The sequence below is a fragment of the Leucopleurus acutus genome, assembly GCF_964270905.1.
Source record: "Leucopleurus acutus genome assembly, chromosome: 16".
In the NCBI taxonomy this organism is placed as follows: domain Eukaryota; kingdom Metazoa; phylum Chordata; class Mammalia; order Artiodactyla; family Delphinidae; genus Leucopleurus; species Leucopleurus acutus.
In genome coordinates, this window is record NC_139158.1 from 1,836,726 (window position 1) to 1,854,288 (window position 17,563).

General features: G+C 54.4%; 1 protein-coding gene across 1 annotated transcript; it reads left to right on the plus strand.

Moving 5' to 3' along the window:
- Window positions 1–1,619: 1,619 nt before the first annotated feature.
- BRAT1 (BRCA1 associated ATM activator 1) lies at window positions 1,620–17,330 on the plus strand. The gene is made up of 15 exons (XM_082857667.1): window positions 1,620–1,814; window positions 2,404–2,590; window positions 2,673–2,815; window positions 6,351–6,505; window positions 8,513–8,660; window positions 9,162–9,534; window positions 9,813–9,926; window positions 10,976–11,067; window positions 11,774–11,892; window positions 11,967–12,153; window positions 12,381–12,454; window positions 13,506–13,608; window positions 13,729–13,827; window positions 14,007–14,182; window positions 14,506–17,330. Exons 3-15 carry the CDS (start codon window positions 2,689–2,691, stop codon window positions 15,202–15,204), a joined length of 2,466 nt encoding a protein of 821 aa, XP_082713793.1. The 5' UTR covers window positions 1,620–1,814; window positions 2,404–2,590; window positions 2,673–2,688; the 3' UTR covers window positions 15,205–17,330.
- The last annotated feature ends 233 nt before the right edge of the window (window positions 17,331–17,563 follow it).

Consider the following 17,563-nt stretch of genomic DNA (forward strand, 5'->3'; position numbering starts at 1 on the left):
TCAATCAATAGGTATTTGGTGCCCGGCAAGTCATAACTTCTCTGTGCCTGTGTCCTCAAATAGAAATTGGAGAAAAGCGTTGTGGTGAGGATCAAATGAGTCAGTATCTCTAAACTGCTTAGTGCAGTTGCCGGTTCCAGAGTGAGCGCAGTGTGACAGTGTTAGTACGCTGTTATGAGGTGAACAAATGAATGAGTGTCCACACAGGGTAGCGTGGTGTAGCAGGAGGACTGCCTGGCAGGTTACGACTGTTCGAATTCTAACACCAATTATTATGAGTCCATGACCCTCGTTTCTTCGGTCTCCTCATCTGTACGACAAAGGGGGTGAGCCACACGGTGGTCGGACGCTGTCTCCCCACAAGCTGGTTAGTGCTCAGGAGCTCGGGTTTAGTAGTTTCACCATCGTCTCCTTGTCTGCAAAGTAGAAACAGTTTCAGGGCTTTTGCGGGCACTAAAGGAGAAAACAGCTAAAATCCAGCATGGTGCCTGGCACATGGTGAGCACCTCAAAAAAACAAGCTACCAGGTAACGCTTTGCCGCTGGTCCAATTACTTGAGTGGTATTTTAAATGGCAAAATTTTATTTGTTCTGAAATTATCCCCTTCACTCATTGGCGCTCCTCTGCTCTGTGAAGCCCTGTTTCCGGAGTGGTGTCAGGTACAGTCGGTACCCCAAGTTCTGGTTCCCTATTTACACCTTCCCTGATGGATCCTAAAAGAAACCACATGCTCTCCTCTGAGCTGCCACCAGAGTTGTGTATAAAAGGTGAATCTTACCAGGCCTCTCACCTTCTTAACTTCCATCTGCTTCCTCGGGGTATTGTTCACGTGGCAGACAAGTGCTTTCAGGATCTAACCTACCTGTGCGCCAGTATCTCTTGCTCCTCTCCTGGGGCTCCGCAAACCCCCTGCCCTTCCTGCATCTGTTGTTTCACTTACTTTCTCTTAGTTACAGACGGTTCCAGAATTTCCATGCTTCCACTTACAGTGTTTTGACTTTACAGTGCTGCGAAAGCAATACATATTCAGTAGAAACCGTACTTCAAATTTGGAATTTTGATCTTCTCCCATGCTGCCGATATGCGGTAGGTAGGATCCTTTCTCATGACGCTGGGCTGCGGCGGCGAGCCGCAGCTCCCAGACAACCACGCAATCACAAGGGTAAAAAACCATCCACTTACAGCCATTCTGTACCCAGACAACCATCCTGTTTTTCACTTTCAGTACAGTATTCCATCAATTACATGACATATTCAACGATTTATTATAAAATAGGCTTTGAGTTAGATGATTTTGCCCAACTGTAGGCTAATGGAATTGTTCTGAGCAAGTTTTAGGTAGGCTACGCTAAGCTATGATGTTGGGTGGCTTAGGGACATTAAATGCATTTTGGACTTACAAACGGGATGAAACCCCATTCCGAGCGGAGGAAGATCTGTCTACTACGCGGCTGGCGCTTTGCTTCGCTTGCCCGCCTAGACACGTGGCCCTTTGGCCGACGAGGCCACGCCCCTTCGCACATAGCCACGCCCCTTCCGCCGAAAGCCCTGCCTTCCGGGCGCAAAGCTTGCCGGATCCTCGGGCGCGTACCTGTGGGCGTCCCGCTGGGGGTGGGTGAGTGGATTCGTTCGGCGGCGGCCGGTCCTTCTCAGCCTGAGTTCGTCCCCCGAGCCTGGGCCCTCTGGGCTCTCGGGGTCATCTCCAGGGCGATTTCACGGTTCCCCACGCCCGCCGTTCCCGTCCTCGCCCCCTCCAAGCCCGGCAGGTCGCACGGTACGGGGCGGGGCCTGCAGCGGTGACGGACGTGAAGCGGGTGAGGCGCGCGCCAGCGAAGGGGTCGCGGTCGCTGTGGCGGGCCCCGTGGGGTCGGGGTTCGGGGCCGGAGAGCAGCCTGGGGGCCGCGTGCGTGGCCCGGGCTGGGCCCCGGCACCACCGCGGCCGCCGGCCTGGCGTCCTCAGCGGGGTCCACAGGGAGGGCGCCTTGCGCAAGGACTTAGCCTGGCCAGGGATGGACAGACAGACGCCCCAGCCCAGGCAGGCCTGCTCCTGACCCGGCACACAGAGTCACTGGCCACCCCACCCCCCTGCAAGAGCCCTACCTGAGCACAGGACCCACGGGCTCCCTGGGCCCTTCCCAGGCCGGACACGCAGGTCCAGTTGCCGCCCGGGAGGAACCGGCAGTGGTTCCCGCCCCCGCGCCCCGCACACTGCTGCTGCAGGGTTTTCACACTGACCCTGGGAGGGACAGACACACGCCAGTCTGGACTGAGCCACTTACGACTCGTCCTGAGCCGCTCTGCCTCCTGCACGTGGCCGGCCCCAGAGCGCGCACGCGCCCCTCCCTCGGGCCCGCCCGCAGCCTCGCTCGGCTTCGTGCTCCCTTCGATCTCCCCTCCCACCAGGGTCCCAGGCTGGCCGACTTTGAGCTGCTCAGGCCTCCTGCTGTGCTGCAGATTCCCCCCATCTCCAGCGCCAGGATGGAGGGCTCTGCTTGCTCTTGACAGCCTCCGGTCCCTCCTGAGCTGAGGCTTTACGTCCATCCCGGCGACTTGCAGTTTCCGTCTGAAGGCTGTGGTCGCCTGGGCTGAGGTGAGAGTTCTGGGGCCTGGGCGGGCATGGGGATGCCTGTGGCTAGGGCAGGCGGGGGCTGGCCCTGACAGTGCCTTTGCAGGAGCCCCAGCCTCGTCATGGACCCAGAGTGCTCCCGGCTCCTCCCTGCGCTCTGTGCCGTCCTGGCAGACCCCGGGCAGCCTGTGGCAGATGACACTTGTTTGGAGAAGCTGCTGGACTGGTTTACAGCGGTAACCGAAGCAGGTAAGGGTGAGGGTGCCGCTGCTGATTTTCCCCGGAGGCCAGAGGGTGCCGGGCTCCCGTGTCCTCGGGAAGGCCTGTCTATCCGGTGTCCTTCCTTCACACCTTAAACATTCCCCCTGGCTTTGGGGACGCGGCAGGCTGAACCTAAGGGGGTGATCAGGAGAGCTTGAGCTGCAGGCCGCCCGGTATTCAGGCCACGCTAGGTGGCTGCCGAGGCCACGGGACAACCTTACCTTGTTTTTTTTTGTATTAAGAAATCGGGTTTTCTTTCTGATTATGTAAGTAATACATATTCTTTAAATAAAATTTGAACAGCACAGAGGAGTAAAGAGGAAGATTAAACCACTCCGAACAATTTTTTCCTTCCAGCCTTTTTTCCTAACACGTCATAATTCTGTACTTTTCTTATAAAAATGAGGTCCCACCGTAAATATAACGTATCTTGCTTTTTCTCTCTTACTGTCCTAGTGCGTGTTTCCCCACTGACACGTTGATTTTATTGACTGTATGTCAGTTTGCTCTGTGAATGGATGTTAATTTTACAATTAGTCCCCTGTTGTTAAATGTCTGTGTTTGTAACCTGTCATTATTATAAATAACGACGTAATGGTTTTCTTTGTACGTAAATCTGCTCATGTAAATGTCTGTCTGATAGTTGTTTTCGTGTGGATTGCATGTCATAAATTTCTGCTCTTTGTTTCTTTGGTTTATCCTGTTCTTTTACTCTCTTTTGAGTTGAATATCTAGGTCTGTCTTGTTTTCTAATAGAGGCATTTAAGGCTACACATGTCTCTGCAGGTATCCCTTTAGCTGCACCCTGCAAGTCTTACTATGTGCTGCTTTTGTTGTGATTTACTTCCAAATATTTCATACTTTTCATTATAATATTTCTTTATCCACAAATCATCAATATTTAAAAGGGTATCTTTAGATTCATGACATGGGGTTTTTTTCAGTCTTTTTATTACTGATTTCTAATTTATTTGGTTGGAGTTAGAAAGTATTTGTATTTTGATTTTTTTTATCTGTTGAGGCTTTTATCGTGGCGTAGTACACAGACCATTTTTGCACATGTTCTATAGATTTCTCTATAGGATATTATTTTTTGGTATTTATAGAGTCCTCAATTGTGGCCTAGTAGTTAAATTAAAAAAAAATCTTTTTAATTGAAGTATAGCTGATTTACAGTGTTGTGTTAGTTTCTGGTGTACAGCAAAGCGATTTGTTTTTTTTGTATATATATATATACACACACACTTTCAGAGTCTTTTCCATTATAGTTTATTACAAGATATTGACTCTAACTCCCTGTGCTATACAGTAGAACCTTGTTGTTTATTTTATATATAGTAGTTTGTATCTGCTAATCCTAAACTCCTAATTTATACCCCCCCTTCCCCTTTAGTAACCATAAGTTTGTTTTCTGTGTCTGTGAGTCTGTTTCTATTTTGTAAATAAGTTAATTTGTATCTTTTTTTTTAGATTCCACATATAAGTAATAAGATATCTGTCTTTCCCTGTCTGACTTACTTCACTTAGTATGATAACCTCTAGGTTCATCCATGTTGCTGCAAATGGCATTATTTCATCCTTTTTTATGGCTGAGTGATAGTCCATTCTACACACACACACACACACGCACACACCCCACATCTTTATCCATATCTGTCACTGGACACTTAGGTGGCTTCCATGTCTTGGATGTTGTAAATAGTGCTGCGATGAATTTTGGGGTACATGTATCTTTTCGAATTATGGTTTTCTCCAGATATGTGCCCAGGAATGGGATTGCTGGATCATATGGTTAACTCTATTAAAAATTATTTTTAAATAGCTTTATTTGAGATATGATTTACATATCATGAAATTGATCTATTTAAAGTGTGTAATTCAGTGGTTTTCAGTAAATTCACACAGTTTTGCCACCATCCAAAGGTTAATTTTGCAACATTTTCATCCCCTTAGAAGAAACCTGGTGTCCATTAGCAGTTAACCTCTTCCCTCCTCCCCCAGCCTGTATGTATTTTCCTCAGTGTTGTACATGATGAAAAGGATATAGTCTCCATACTTGTTCCTTAGTTCAAGTTTACGTTGTTAAAACCTGTGATGTTCTTGCTAATTTGTTTGCTTAATTGTTTTTGAGAGATATGTGAAAATCTTAAACTAAGATGGTGGATTCAACAATTTCTGTTTGAAATTCTGTCTTTTCTCCCCCTTTGTATATTTTGAAGTTAGGTTAGGTATGTACAGTCTTAGACTGTTATATTTTCCAGGGTTTGGCTGTTGGAGCAATGACTTTCTTTCTAAAGCTCTGACAGAGCTTTTTCCTTTAAAGTCAGTTTTGTTTGATATTACTCTTTCTGCAGCAGCTTTTTAAAAATTAGGATTTGCCAACTGTATCTTTTCAGTCTTTACAAATCTGGCCTTCTGTGTTGTCACGCTTCATTGTTTCTTACAGTGTGAAGCTAGCCTTTGGTTCTTGATCTAGTCTGCACAGCTCTTTATTCTAATGGACAGTTTCATTTGTTTCATTTGTTGAGTTTACTGTTATATTTGAACCTATTTTTATTATATTCTTTTGCATTTAAAACATTTTTTCCATGCCTTGTTGTTGTGCCTTTTATCTCCTTTTCTGCCCCCCCATTGGATTAATAAAGCTTTTGTTTTTTCAGTCTTTCTGGTTTTGAAGTGAAGTTTTGAAGCATTCCACTTACGTTTTTAGGGGTTAGTCTTACGTGCAAACTGGATTGTAAAAGTTGAAAGTCAGTTAGAATCTCTGTCTTCTGCGCCAACCACACACGGAGCCTCAGGCACTTTAACTCCAGCTGAGTCCAGTCTTCCGTGTTTTGTTGTCTGGTATTTTGATTATGTTTTGTTTTAAACTCCTTCAAAAGTTACTTAATTTTTAAAGTCAGTGCTTTTTTAGGTTTGCCCACTTGTTTTTGGTTTCTTTGATTCTTGCTTCTCTCTCCTTCACCCTGTTTTTCCCTCCTTACTGTGCCTCATTGTCCTTTCACAAGGGCCTCGCAGTGGAAGCCCTCCCAGTGTTGCCCCAGGTTTCCTCCCCCTTCACCTCCCCCACCCGTCAGTGCTTTGGAATGACAGAGCAGTTGCCTATAGATGTTTTGGATGCCACATCTGGAAAAGAATGCCTGTTCCATTGTGCTTCTCGCTTTCGTATTCTCAGTTTAAGAGAAAAGTATCTGTTGGAGGTGAAAATTGTCCTCTGCTTTAATTTGCATTTCTTTTTCGTAATCAGCAAGGCAGAATATCTTTCGTGGTTTGCTGGCCACTTGTATATTCTGTCCCAGCCCCTTGCCTGTTGTTAAGGTATTGGCTTTCTGTTTTGTCCCCCTCATTGAATTAAAGTTAATGGATCCTTTGTGGCAGTTGTTGCAACGATTTCCTCCCGGTTGGACTGCTGAGTCTAATAGCCTGAGAGAAAGGGAGTCTGGGGGTTGCCAGAAGAATGGTCCCTTAGGGAGGCATGCACTGTGCCCCTGGTAACATGCTTCCCGGCTGGGCCTGTCTCCAGGGTCCAGTCTCCTGTTACTACAGGAAAATCCCTGCCTGGTAGAGCTGCTGTTCCACGTGCTGAAATCCCAGGACCTAAGTTCCAGAATCCTCTCCTTCTCACTCCGCCTTGCAGGGATATTTGCAGCCCAGGAAAACTGCTTCCAGTATCTTCAGGTGAGCCTGGGTCCTCCCACCTGAGTGACCCACCTTCTCCTGCAGGTACACAAAGCACTGGTGGCTGTCATGACCCTGAGTCTCTGAAGCTTGTTTTGCCCCCATGTCTTGATGTGTACCACAAGGTTTTTATTCCTGAGTATAGTTCTCCTTTGAAGAACTGACCAGGAATGATGTTGGGGTGAACGGTGAACATTTTAAAATACGGCAGAGCTGGGGCTGGCTCTCTGCCCTGGCGCTGCCCTTCATGGGTGTTCCTCAGTTCAGCAGTGCAGGCTCCGGGGACCCAGCCCACACCAGCTCGCTGTGGGACAGGCTTCCCAGGATGTTCCACACGGAAGTGTGTTTTAGGAAATGACTTCATGTGTGATAATCCACCCATACCTCTGGTGCTTTGCAGTTGGTAGAACACCTCCGTTTACAAAATCACATTCATGTTATCCTGGGCGCCCTGGCCAGTAAGCAGGTCAGGAGTCTTCATCTTTCTCCTGGATTAGGAGACAGTGAAGGCTCAATATAAGAATCCCACAGAGCTGGCAGAGCTCACACTAGACCCCGAAGAGCCGCACTGTTCGAATGCTCTGTTACACCACCTGTTTCTCTGAAAGTAAATCCTCAGTCCCAATCAGATGGCCTTCCCCAACTTCATTGATTTCCTGAGTACTTCCCAGTTCCCGTCTCTACTTCTCCACGGCCTCCTCTTCCTTCCCAAGGTTGACCATGGCTTTAGGGGCTTAGAAGGCCACTGACTGCCCTTCAGTCTGGTGGTCGGCCCCCTGCACGTGGGGACAAGGGACACGGGCAGGTTCGGGCTCTGAGTCGCAGTGGAAGGTTGCTTTCTGTCCTGGGCCCGTGGCACTGGCTTGGGCTCCTGTTCCCTTTTCACCTGGCCCTTCACAGCCTCCCAGGGGGTCTGGTAGCCCTAAGGGCCCTTCAGCAGCCAGATGCTCACCAGTAGACGGTGCCTGGGCAGCGGACATGTGGACAGACTACCTGAGGTGGGGGGCTGAGCCTTTGTACCTTCTCGTTGGCTGCAAGCTGCCCCCAGGGAGAGGCTGCAGCTCTGGGGGCGCATTTCGGTGATGCGAGATCCCACAGAGGACCTGCCCTGTGAGCTGCCGCCTCCAGCAACACCCCTCAAGGCCTCGAGGCCACTGCGGAGTTAGAGTCATCCTTGAGAGATTGGAAGTGTGTCTCCGAGGCCCCGTGGTCCCTTACCCTGGATCCTGAGATGACTTGAGGGTGGGGACCAGCATTTTATTGTCAAGATAGACAAGGCTCAGAGCTAGTAGCTACACCAGTGAGGGGCTCCGTTGGTAAGAGGCAGCCCCCGAGTTTCCCACTCATTGGCACCCTGTAGTGAACAAGAGCCTTGTGCACGTGGCAGCAGATCAGGACAATGCGTTATTGTCCTGTGGACGTCCACGAGCAGGTGGGGATTGAGCGGGGAGTTAGCCACTGCCTGCTGACGGGGCGGGGTGGTCAGCTTCGTAGGGGCAGTGGTCTTGCAGCCGGGTTGTAAGGGGTTTGAGCAGGTGTATGGGGGGGGTGTGCTGGGGGATCCAGGGTAGGGGACACCTGGAGGAGGGCAGCTGCCCTGGAGGGCCCCGAGTGCCAAGCACAAGAGCTCAGTAGGCCGTGGAGACCTTTGGGGTCCTTGAGTGCAGCGTGTCACGGTCAGAGGGGGACCGTTGGCGTTGCAGTTGGTGGGCTGTTTGGGGGAAGGGTTTCTGAAGTGAACTGTGACAGGGTTGATGAGGCTTTATGTAAAACCCAGTTCTCCCTTCCGAAGTTCTCTCCCCTGGAAGGCACAGTTGGCAGTGCTGTGGCTGCCATCGGCCTGCTCTGGTGGCCACCTGCCACCTCTCACAGGCTCTTTGTGTCGGCCGCTCACGAGAAATTCCCCCAAAGAAGCGCCTCGACCAGCTGTGAAGGATAGAAAAGCCGTCTCTGATGTGGGGCCCCCTGGGGACTTGCTCAGGCCCCACTTCCTTCTCTGCTTCCCAGCAGGGGGAGCTGCTGCCCATGCTCTTTGGGGAGGTGGGCCCCCTCGGAGGAGCGGCCTGGACGGCCCCCGCTGTGCGCAGCGGCTGGATCCAGGGCCTGCGCACCCTGGCACAGCATCCTAGTGCCCTGCGCTTCCTCGCCGCCTGTGGTGAGTGCCCCCGTCTGCCCTGCCTTCCGCCTCTGCCCTTGCCGTGCCTGATGCTCTGCGACTCCTGGGAAATCACCGCACCTTGCTGGGTCTCTTCCTCTGAACGTGAAAGTGGCTGTGGTATCGTAGGGCTGTTGTGAGGAACATTCAGGGTAACCAAGGGTTGGAGGCCCCTCAAGGGTGTACGGTGTCCTGTGGCTTGTAGGTGAGACCCAGCAGTTGGGGTGGCTTTGAAACCGACGAGAAGAATCCCAAGTGGCCAGGGTTCTAAAGCCCCTGCCCTGTGAACCCTCCATTCTGATTCCACTGCCTCTGAGTAGTGGGGAGGCTGGGCTTCTGACAGTGCCTCCGCATTGGGTGGTTTCTGAGTTCTGTCTGTGAGGGTCTGAAGTCCAGTGGTTGAAGCTGGTCAGTGGTTTCAGCATCTCTCCTGTCACCATGGACTCTGTTCCAGCTGAACCCTGTTTCTCTCCCCACCCGTTGTCCCTCCCCGCCCCCCAGGTGCAGTTGACACCATCTTCTCCCTGCAGGGAGATCCCAGCCTGTTTGTGGCCTCGGCAGCCGGGCAGCTCCTGGTGCACATTCTGGACTTGGCGATGCAGGGCCCAGCCGAGGGCCACCGCAGTCCGCAGGCTTGTGACTGGCCAGCATGTGCCCAGAAGATCGTGGGTCACATCGAAGACTCCCTGTGCTCCACAGCCGTCCCGCAGGTCACACAGGCCCTGAGTGTCCTGACCACTGCGTTCGGGCACTGCCACGGCCTTTGGACGCAAGGCCTTTGGGTGCGGCTGAGCCCCCTCGTGGCCCGCCTGCTCGAGAAAGACCCTGTCCCAGCCTCACACTCGCTCGTGGATCTCCTCCTCAGCGTGGCCCGGTCAGGCCCCCAGGGCGCAGCTGGTGGGGTGGGCAGGAGGTGGGGCTTGTTTTCTTGGGGAAGTCTTGGGGCAGCCATCACACCTGGGCCACATCTCCCTGGCTGCCCGAGAGCGCTGCCTCGAGTAGAGGGGACACCAGAGGGGGTCTGGAAGCCCGCACACCTGGGAAAGGCCTTCCGTCTCAGCCGGCACTCCCAGCCCAGGCCACGGCGGCCCCCTGGGCACGGTGTGGGCTGGACGGGGGAATGACGTTCTCTTCCTGGGCTCCTCTCCGCAGTTCTGCGCCGAGCTCTTACCGTGGCCTGTGGGAGACTTTGGCCCAGACACTGAACCACTTGAGCCCCACACAGGCAGGGCCTCTGGCTTTGGGGATCCTGAAACTGCAGGACTGGTAAGGATTGGGGTTCATGTTGTGTGAGGCGGGCAGGGAGCTTCAGGGGAGCTCCTGAAACCAGAGATCAGTCAGAGGCAGCTGGCCGGGGCGTGGCCGGGCAGTCGTGGGTTATCACCAAGGTGTTGGCACAGGCTCCGGCTTCTCCGTTGTTTAGTGGTGGAATAGCTTTATTCACAGGCTCCCCAAAGATAAGAGATCTTGGGGCAGCCCTGCTCAGAGCAGGGCTGGGCTCATACCCAGGACCTGCTCAGCTGCCTTCTGCCACCTCCCCAGTGGCCTCGCCTTGTGGATCCTGGGCCACCCTGCGCGCATGCCACTGGGGTGGGGCGTGCTGGGGGCTGTGGGACGGTGGAGGGGGACCCAGTAGACAGGAGTGACAGGACAGATTCCCAGAGGGAGAGAGAGATGCGCCCTACCAGGAAGGGGGTGTGGGGTCTGGAGAGGTGGGAAGGAAGAGAAGTCATTCCAGGGTTTCGGGCGGACTAGAGCTGGTCTTGTTGGCCCAGGTCTGGGGTGAAAGTGGGCACAGGGTGCTGGGGTTACGATGCAAGCCTGGCTCTGGGCTCCAGGGTCTCCAGATGTTCAGAGAGAGGGAGTGGTCCTAAGGGAGAGGGAAGGATTGGGCAGCTGGCTTGGAGGGAGAGCTCTGTACCAGCTTGGCCTCCCAACCACCCTGGGCCCAAGCACGTCGGTGAGAGGCGAGACCATGTTCTGGAACGTAGGAAAGGCTATCTCAGCATTGGGAGTACTTCCAGGAGCTGGGGCATCCCATCCCTTTGGCCCTGAGCAGGCACCGCCCATCGGAGTGGGTGTGGCCAGGCCTTCCCCAGGCTCTTCCTGGGGCCTGGGTGGCGCTCTCGCAGCTCCTTCGAGTCCCCTGACAGTGGTGTGAGTGCTGGTCACAGTGCTTACAGGGAGGCTGTTTCTCAAGGGGGTGTCCAGATCCCCAGCACTGACCCCTTTGGCCCAGACTTGCTGGGGATATTAGGAGGGTAGCCAGCTTGCCTGAGGGCGGGGACAGCCCTCACCGTGTCCTCTGTCCTCAGTCCACAGGCACTGAGGACCCAGGCCTTTGGCATCCTCCTCCAGCCCCTGGCCTGTGTCCTGGAAGCTGCTGCTCAGGCCCCTGGACTCCCAGGTAGGCTGCTTGGGAAGGGTGGGCAGGTGCAGGAAGGCAGGACCCTGGGGTCCTGAGAATGTCCTTGGGGCCAGGGCGGGCTGATGGGCAGCGGGACACCTGGCTTGCCACCCCACCTAAGAGTGAAGGTGGCTGTGGTGTAGGCTGCCGTCCCAGGTGTGACCACTGCTCACGTCCCTGCCTGGGAGTTCATAGGGCAGCATTGCCCCCTGTGGGCATCAGCTGGAGTGGCCCCCAGAGTAGCTGACCCGGCAGTTGGTGGTGGTTACCGGGGGCCTGGGCCACGTGGATGGTTCCTGACCCAGAGCGGGCACACGGGCTTGGCACTTGTCCTCCCAGAAGGTCAGTTCTGTGATGGGAGAGTGAGTTTCCTCGCTGCGACTTGTCTTGCTTCAGCCGCACGATGGGGTGAGGATTAGAGAAGGGGGGCCAGCTTTGCCTCGGAGCCCCATGTTGAGTGTAGAGATGGGCCTCTGACCAGGGGAAACCGGCCCAGGCGTGGGCTGTAGGGAGAGTGGGACTGCTTGAGAGCCCTGCAGACAGGTTCAGACCTCAGCTCCGGCCGGCTGGACGCCACCCTGGATGAGCCACCTGCTCGGAACCTCCGGGCCTGGTCTCTGGTATGAAGCAGTGACCAGCGGCAAGGCCTGCAGTGGCCACACAGGAGGTGCCCGCTAACCAGGAGCTGTTTCTGGTCGCCCTCTAGGCTTGCTGGAGGGGACCGCAGGCAACTCTATGACGGTGGACGCGCTCCTCTCCTCCAAGTCGGCCTGTGTGGGTCTCCTGTGCTGTGCTCTGGCCCACCTGGGGCTGCTGCAGCCGCTGGTAGGTACGGCCCGGCCCAGGTCCACACTGGCAGTGGGACTTGTGGCCTGCATTGACCTTCCGTCCTCCCCCAGCCCCAGCGCCCCTCGCCCTGGCCTCAGGCGCCCCTGCTTGGGGCTGCGGTGACAATACTGCGGCTCTGCAGTGGCTCAGCAGCCCCTACCTCCGATATGGGCAGCCGTCTCTGTGCGATCCTGGTGGGCTGTAGCCGGGTCCAGCGAGCTGCCCTGGATTTCCTGGGGGCGCTGTCTCAGGGGACCGGTAAGTGAGAATGTTTTCTCTTGCACAGCTCGGGTGTTGGGCGAGCCCCACAGCTGCTCAGAGATGTCCCAAGACTGCTGTCCTCTGCATGTCTCCTCTGGGGCAGGGGCTGGGATTCAGCTGACCGATGGGTTCTGTCCCCTGTTTTCCTTGGGTTGCCATACTTGTGGGCTGGGGAGGCCCCAGGGTAGGAGGTTGGGTGCTTCAGCCATCCACGTCTGTCTCAGGCCCTCAAGAGTTGGTGACGCAGGTGTTTTCCGTCCTCCTGGAGTACCTCGTGAGCCCTGAGTCCAGCTCCATGGTACACGCACAGGGTGCAGGGTGGAGGGTGGAGGGAAGAGGAGGGGGAGGAAGGCAGAGGCAGGGCACCCCTGCAGGCCTCTCTGGGGCCAGAATTGTCTCTTTTTTTTTTTTAAATAATTAATTTAAAAATTTTGGCTGTTGCTGCACGCGGGCTTTCTGTACTTGTGGCGAGCAGGGGCTACTCTTCGTTGCGGTGCACGGGCTTTTCATTGCAGTGGCTTCTCTTGTTGTGGAGCACGGGCTCTAGGTGCAGTGGGCTTCAGCAGTTGTGGCTCGCAGGCTCAGTAGTTGTGGCTCGCGGATTCCAGAGCACAGGCTCAATAGCTGTGACGCACGGGCTTAGTTGCTCCGCGGCATGTGGGATCATCCTGGACCAGGGCCCGAACCTGTGCCCCCTGCATTGGCAGGCGGATTCTTAACCACTGCACCACCAGGGAAGTCCCCAGAATTGCTTCTTAAAGTGAGTTTCAAGGGGCAGGCAGCTGCACAGCGTTCGGCCCAGGGCCTGGCATTGGTGGAGATTGAGTGAGGGGTCGCCGGGCCGTGGAAAGCAGGGAGAGGATCCAGTCTTACAGGGAATTCTCCATGAGAGATGTAAACTAGAACCAGGTGGGCCTTACGCTTGGGGTCCCAACTCTCATTGCGGTTTCCTGCAAATCTCCCCGTTCTCGTAGCCCCGGGGTTGAGTCATGCTCTGGGGGTGCAGGAATAGCATATGTACTGAGCAGGCAGTGGGGAGATTGCATGATAAGCCTGGCAGGTTCCGGGGCTTTCAGGAAAAGGTGCCGTGGGTAGTTCCTGCTGTTTTGGTGCAGAAGTTTCATTTCCCTGGTAGTGGGGCTTCCTGACAAGAGCTGGCCTCTCCTCTTCTCTCTCTCTAGTCTTGGATGCCAGTCGGCCACTTCCAGAGGCTTCTGCCTCGTAAAAATGAAGTCCGGTGTTCCCTGTCCCCACGTATCCCATCCCCATCTTACACCCCAGGGCGGGGACGGGGGCAGGCGGGCCAGCTCACCCCTCCTGGCCCTGCAGCCCCACTCTTCCCGCTCCAGGTTCTGAAGAAGGCCTTCCAGGCCACACTCAGGTGGCTCCTGAGCTCACCCAAGACCCCCGGCTGCTGCGACCTGGACCCCCACACCCAGCTGTTCCTCAGAGGTGATCCCAGCCCCTCCCAGGGGTGAACTGAGGGAGGAGCAGGGATGGAGGCGACTGGGGGCTGGGTGGGAGTCAGGGTGGACATGGCCCGGGCCCTCTGAACCATTCCTCCTGCCCCAGAGCTGCTTCCTGTGCTACAGAAGCGCCTGTGCAGCCCCTGCTGGGAGGTAAGGGACTCAGGCCTCGAGTTCCTGACCCAAATGACCAGACACTGGGGAGGTGAGTGCAGGGTGCGGCGCCGGGGGCTGGGGTCCCTGTGGGAGGGCTGGCCTGGCCTTGGCACACCGTTGTCCCCAGGTAGTTGGGAACTCGGACTACCTAGGCTGCTTTTGGGGAGGGAGGAGAGGCTGTGGACTCAGCTTTCGGTCATAGCTGGTTGTGGCTTCTTGGACCCCCAGGGCAGGCCGGCTTCAGACAAGCGCTCCTTGCTTCAGAGGTGCCCGAGCTCACCAAGCAGCTTCTGCGAGACCCTGAGAGTTACGTCCGCGCGAGCGCAGTGACCGCCACAGGGCAGTTGTCTAGCTGGGGGCTGTGTGCCGCCCCTGCCAGCCCTGAGTGCCCAGGGGCTCAGCAGGTAGGAGGCAGTGGGTCCTGTGGCCGTGCGCCCACCTGGTGGCTGTCCTGATGCCAGAGTGGAGTGGGTCTGCCATCCAGGGGTGGCATTCGGGGTCGGGCGTGTCCCCTGAATCTCCGGCTCCGCTTCCTGGAAGCCCTGTCACTTGGGCACGGCCACCCCTGTTTGACGGTGGGCAGATTGGGGGGCTGAAGGGCACATCGCCTGAAGGAAGCCGAGCATGGCAGGGGTCCTCATGGGGGTTCTCCCTGCTGCACCCTGAGCCCGTCAGCAGGAACTCGACTTCCCTGGTCCCTCCACCCTCTTCCCACTCTGTCCTCCAGGAGAGCCTGCTCGTGGAGCTTCTGCACATCCTCTCCACAGACTCGGAGGGCTTCCCCCGGAGGGCCGTCATGCAGGTCTTCACTGAGTGGCTGAGGGATGGCCATGCTGATGTAGCTGAAGACGCGGAGCGGTTTGTGGCTGGAGTGCTCCAGGCGGCGAGCAGGGACTTGGACTGGGAGGTGCGGGCCCAGGGCCTCGAGCTGGCACTGGTGTTCCTGGAGCAGTTGCTGGGTCAGCGCGGCTCCCACTGTCCCTATGCCGTGGCCCTGCCAGAGACAGCCCCACCTGGCGTGCTGGCCCAGGCCCTGCAGGTGCTCTGCCGTGTGCAGCTCTTTGAGTTTGCCTTCCGTGCCTTGTTTGACTGTGACCGACCTGTGGCCCAGAAGTCCTGTGATCTTCTCCTATTCCTGAGGGCCAAGGCTGCTCCCTGTGGCAGCCCGCAGGAGGCGGGGGACAGTCCCAACGTGGCCTCTGTGGAGGCCACCCTGCAGAGATGGCAGGCAGGTGAGCAGGGTCAGCCCCTGGGGTACCTGGAGCCCGGGGCCGTCGTAGCTCTGCTGAGGTCTATAGACCTGGAGGGCCTTCGGGACACTCTGGCTGAGAGCAGTGACCATGTGGAGAAGAGCCCCCAGTCACTCTTGCAGGACATGCTGGCTGCCGTGGGCGTCCTCGGGGAGAACGAGGCCGACTGCTACTGACCAGCCTAGTGGCAACCTCCCCAGGACCCTGCTGCTGCACCACGTCCCTTCCTTGGGCCCTGCCATCCTGAGGGCTCTAGTCTGGCCTGGCTGCACAAGGGACCCTCCAGGGAAGCCAGGACCAGGTGAGCCCAGCAAGCTCAAAGAGCCCCACATTTTGATGTGTTGCTGAAGAAGTGGCTTATTTTCTACTCAAAATAAGTGTGATTTGACGGTGCCACTGGGTCAGCACAGTGTGCTAAGACTGCCCAGGGTAGGCCCCAGGCCTGGTGGGGGCTTGGAGAAACATCTGGGGGGGACCCTCTGCACAGTGGCCACGTGCTTCCTTGGCGTGGAGGGGTGGTTCCTCTGCCTGGATCCCACCATACCCCAGGGACACCCAAGGTCAGAGAGCAGGCAGCTCAGGCTGGGGAGTCTGGCCTTGGTCCCTGGCCCCCATCGATGGCGACCCCAGGCCCGGCCAAGCCAGGCGTTCAGTCTCTGAACCCCAGGACCAGCTTGACCTTGTAACGGTTCAGAGCTCACCATCTCAACTCACCAGGCACGCAGAGTCGCCAGTGGCAACATCAGGGGAGTTCAGCTCTGGGCTGGTCCTCAGGGGACCAGACAGACAGTACAGCAGCCCGGGCTCTGCCATTTCCCAGCCATGTGACCCTGGGTTGACCCGTTCCCCCATATGTAAAATGGGAATTTTACTCTTTGCCTCCCAGAGGTAAGTGTCTCAGTGTTCTAAAGCACCCAGCACAGTCAAAGAAGAAATCTCAAGATAAACTTTAAAATATTTTTAACTGAATGAAAATGAAATTACAACTTACCAAAATTGGTGGGATGCAGCAGAAGCAGTGCTCAGAGGGATGTTTATAGCATTGAATGTGTATATGAGAAAAGAAGAAACATCTAAAATCAATAAACTAAGCTTCCACCTTAGGAAACTAGAAAAAGAGCAAATTCAACCCAAAGTAAGCACAAGAAAAGAAATAATAAAAACTAGAGCAGAAATCAATGAAATTGAAAACAGGAAATCAATGGAGGAGATCAAGTAAGCCAAAAACTGGTTTTTGAACAGATCAGTAAAGTCAGTAGGCCCCCAGCTAGGCTAAGAAAAAAAAGGGAAGACACAAATTACTAGTACCAGAAATAAAAGGGGACATCACTGCAGATCCCATGATAATTGAAAGGGTAATAAAGGAACACGGAGCAACTCTGTGCCCACAAATTTGATAACCTACCTGAGATGCACTAATTCTTTGAAAGACAGTCTGACAAACTGATACAAGAAATAGATGATCTGAGTAGGCCTGTATCTGTTAAAGAAACTGAATCCGTAATTAACAACCTTCTAAAACAGAAAGCATGAGGCCCAGGTGGTTTCACTAGTGAATTCTAGAAAACATTTAAGGAAGAAATTATACCAGTCCTCTACAGTTTTCCAGAGATAGAGCAGAGGGAATACTTCCTAACTCATTCTATGAGGCCAGCATTACCCTAATACCAAAACCAGACAAATATCCAAGAAAACTAGGAACCAGTATCTCTCATAGATACAGAAGTCCTTAACAAAATATTAGCAGATTGCATCCAACAATGTATAAAAAGAATTACACACCAAGATCAAGTGGGGTCTACTTCATGTATGCAAGGCTGGTTCAGCATTTGAAAATCAGAGCGATCCAGCACATCAACAGGGTAAAGCAGGAAAAGCCCAGTCGTATCAGCTGCAGGAAAGGCATTTGGCAAAACCCCTTACTATCCTCAGCTTTTAGATTGGGCTGAGAGGTGGAGACCCCCCAGCCTCTGGAAAGACCCATGTCCTTTGCTGTGTCATAGAAACTTCTTGTAGGGAGAGGTGTGTGTGGACAGCAGGGGACCTGTTCCTGGGAGATGCTGTGCCCTGTGGAAAGCAGCTGGTGTTGTCTCGGGCAGAATTTGCATTCTTGGTGCAGGCCTAGCAGATCTGTCTTCTCACTCCTTCACTAAGGCAAACGCCCATCAGACGGACCTACCTGGTCAAACCCTGGCTTCACCACTTACAGGCTGCTCTGTCCTTGGGCCGGTCATTTAATTCCACTCAGCCTGGCCTTGTCTATGAAATGGGGTTGGACCTCCCCAAGCTGTTGAGAACTGACTGAGACATGGTGAATAAAATGCCTGACATTGTGACTTCACAAAGAACATAGTCAACAAGAAGGTGTTAGCTCCTTCCTTTAGTCCTCCCTCTCCCTTCACTGCTGTTCCCAAGGTTGTGTGGATCAGCTTTTCTCTTCCTGCTCTGCCCACCTCCTCTGAGTGATTTAATTCAGTTCCCTGGCTTCACACACAACCCTCACACTGACAGGTTAGGACTCCTGGCAGACTTCTC

What these genes read in the sequence shown, in the direction of transcription:
- BRAT1 (XM_082857667.1), top strand. Translation starts at nt 2,689, where the DNA reads ATGGACCCAGAGTGCTCCCGGCTCCTCCCTGCGCTCTGTGCCGTCCTG. An exon ending in TACAGCGGTAACCGAAGCAG is followed by an intron (nt 2,816 to 6,350) that starts GTAAGGGTGAGG and finishes GCCTGTCTCCAG; the next exon opens with GGTCCAGTCTCCTGTTACTA. An exon ending in TCAGGCCCCTGGACTCCCAG is followed by an intron (nt 11,068 to 11,773) that starts GTAGGCTGCTTG and finishes GTCGCCCTCTAG; the next exon opens with GCTTGCTGGAGGGGACCGCA.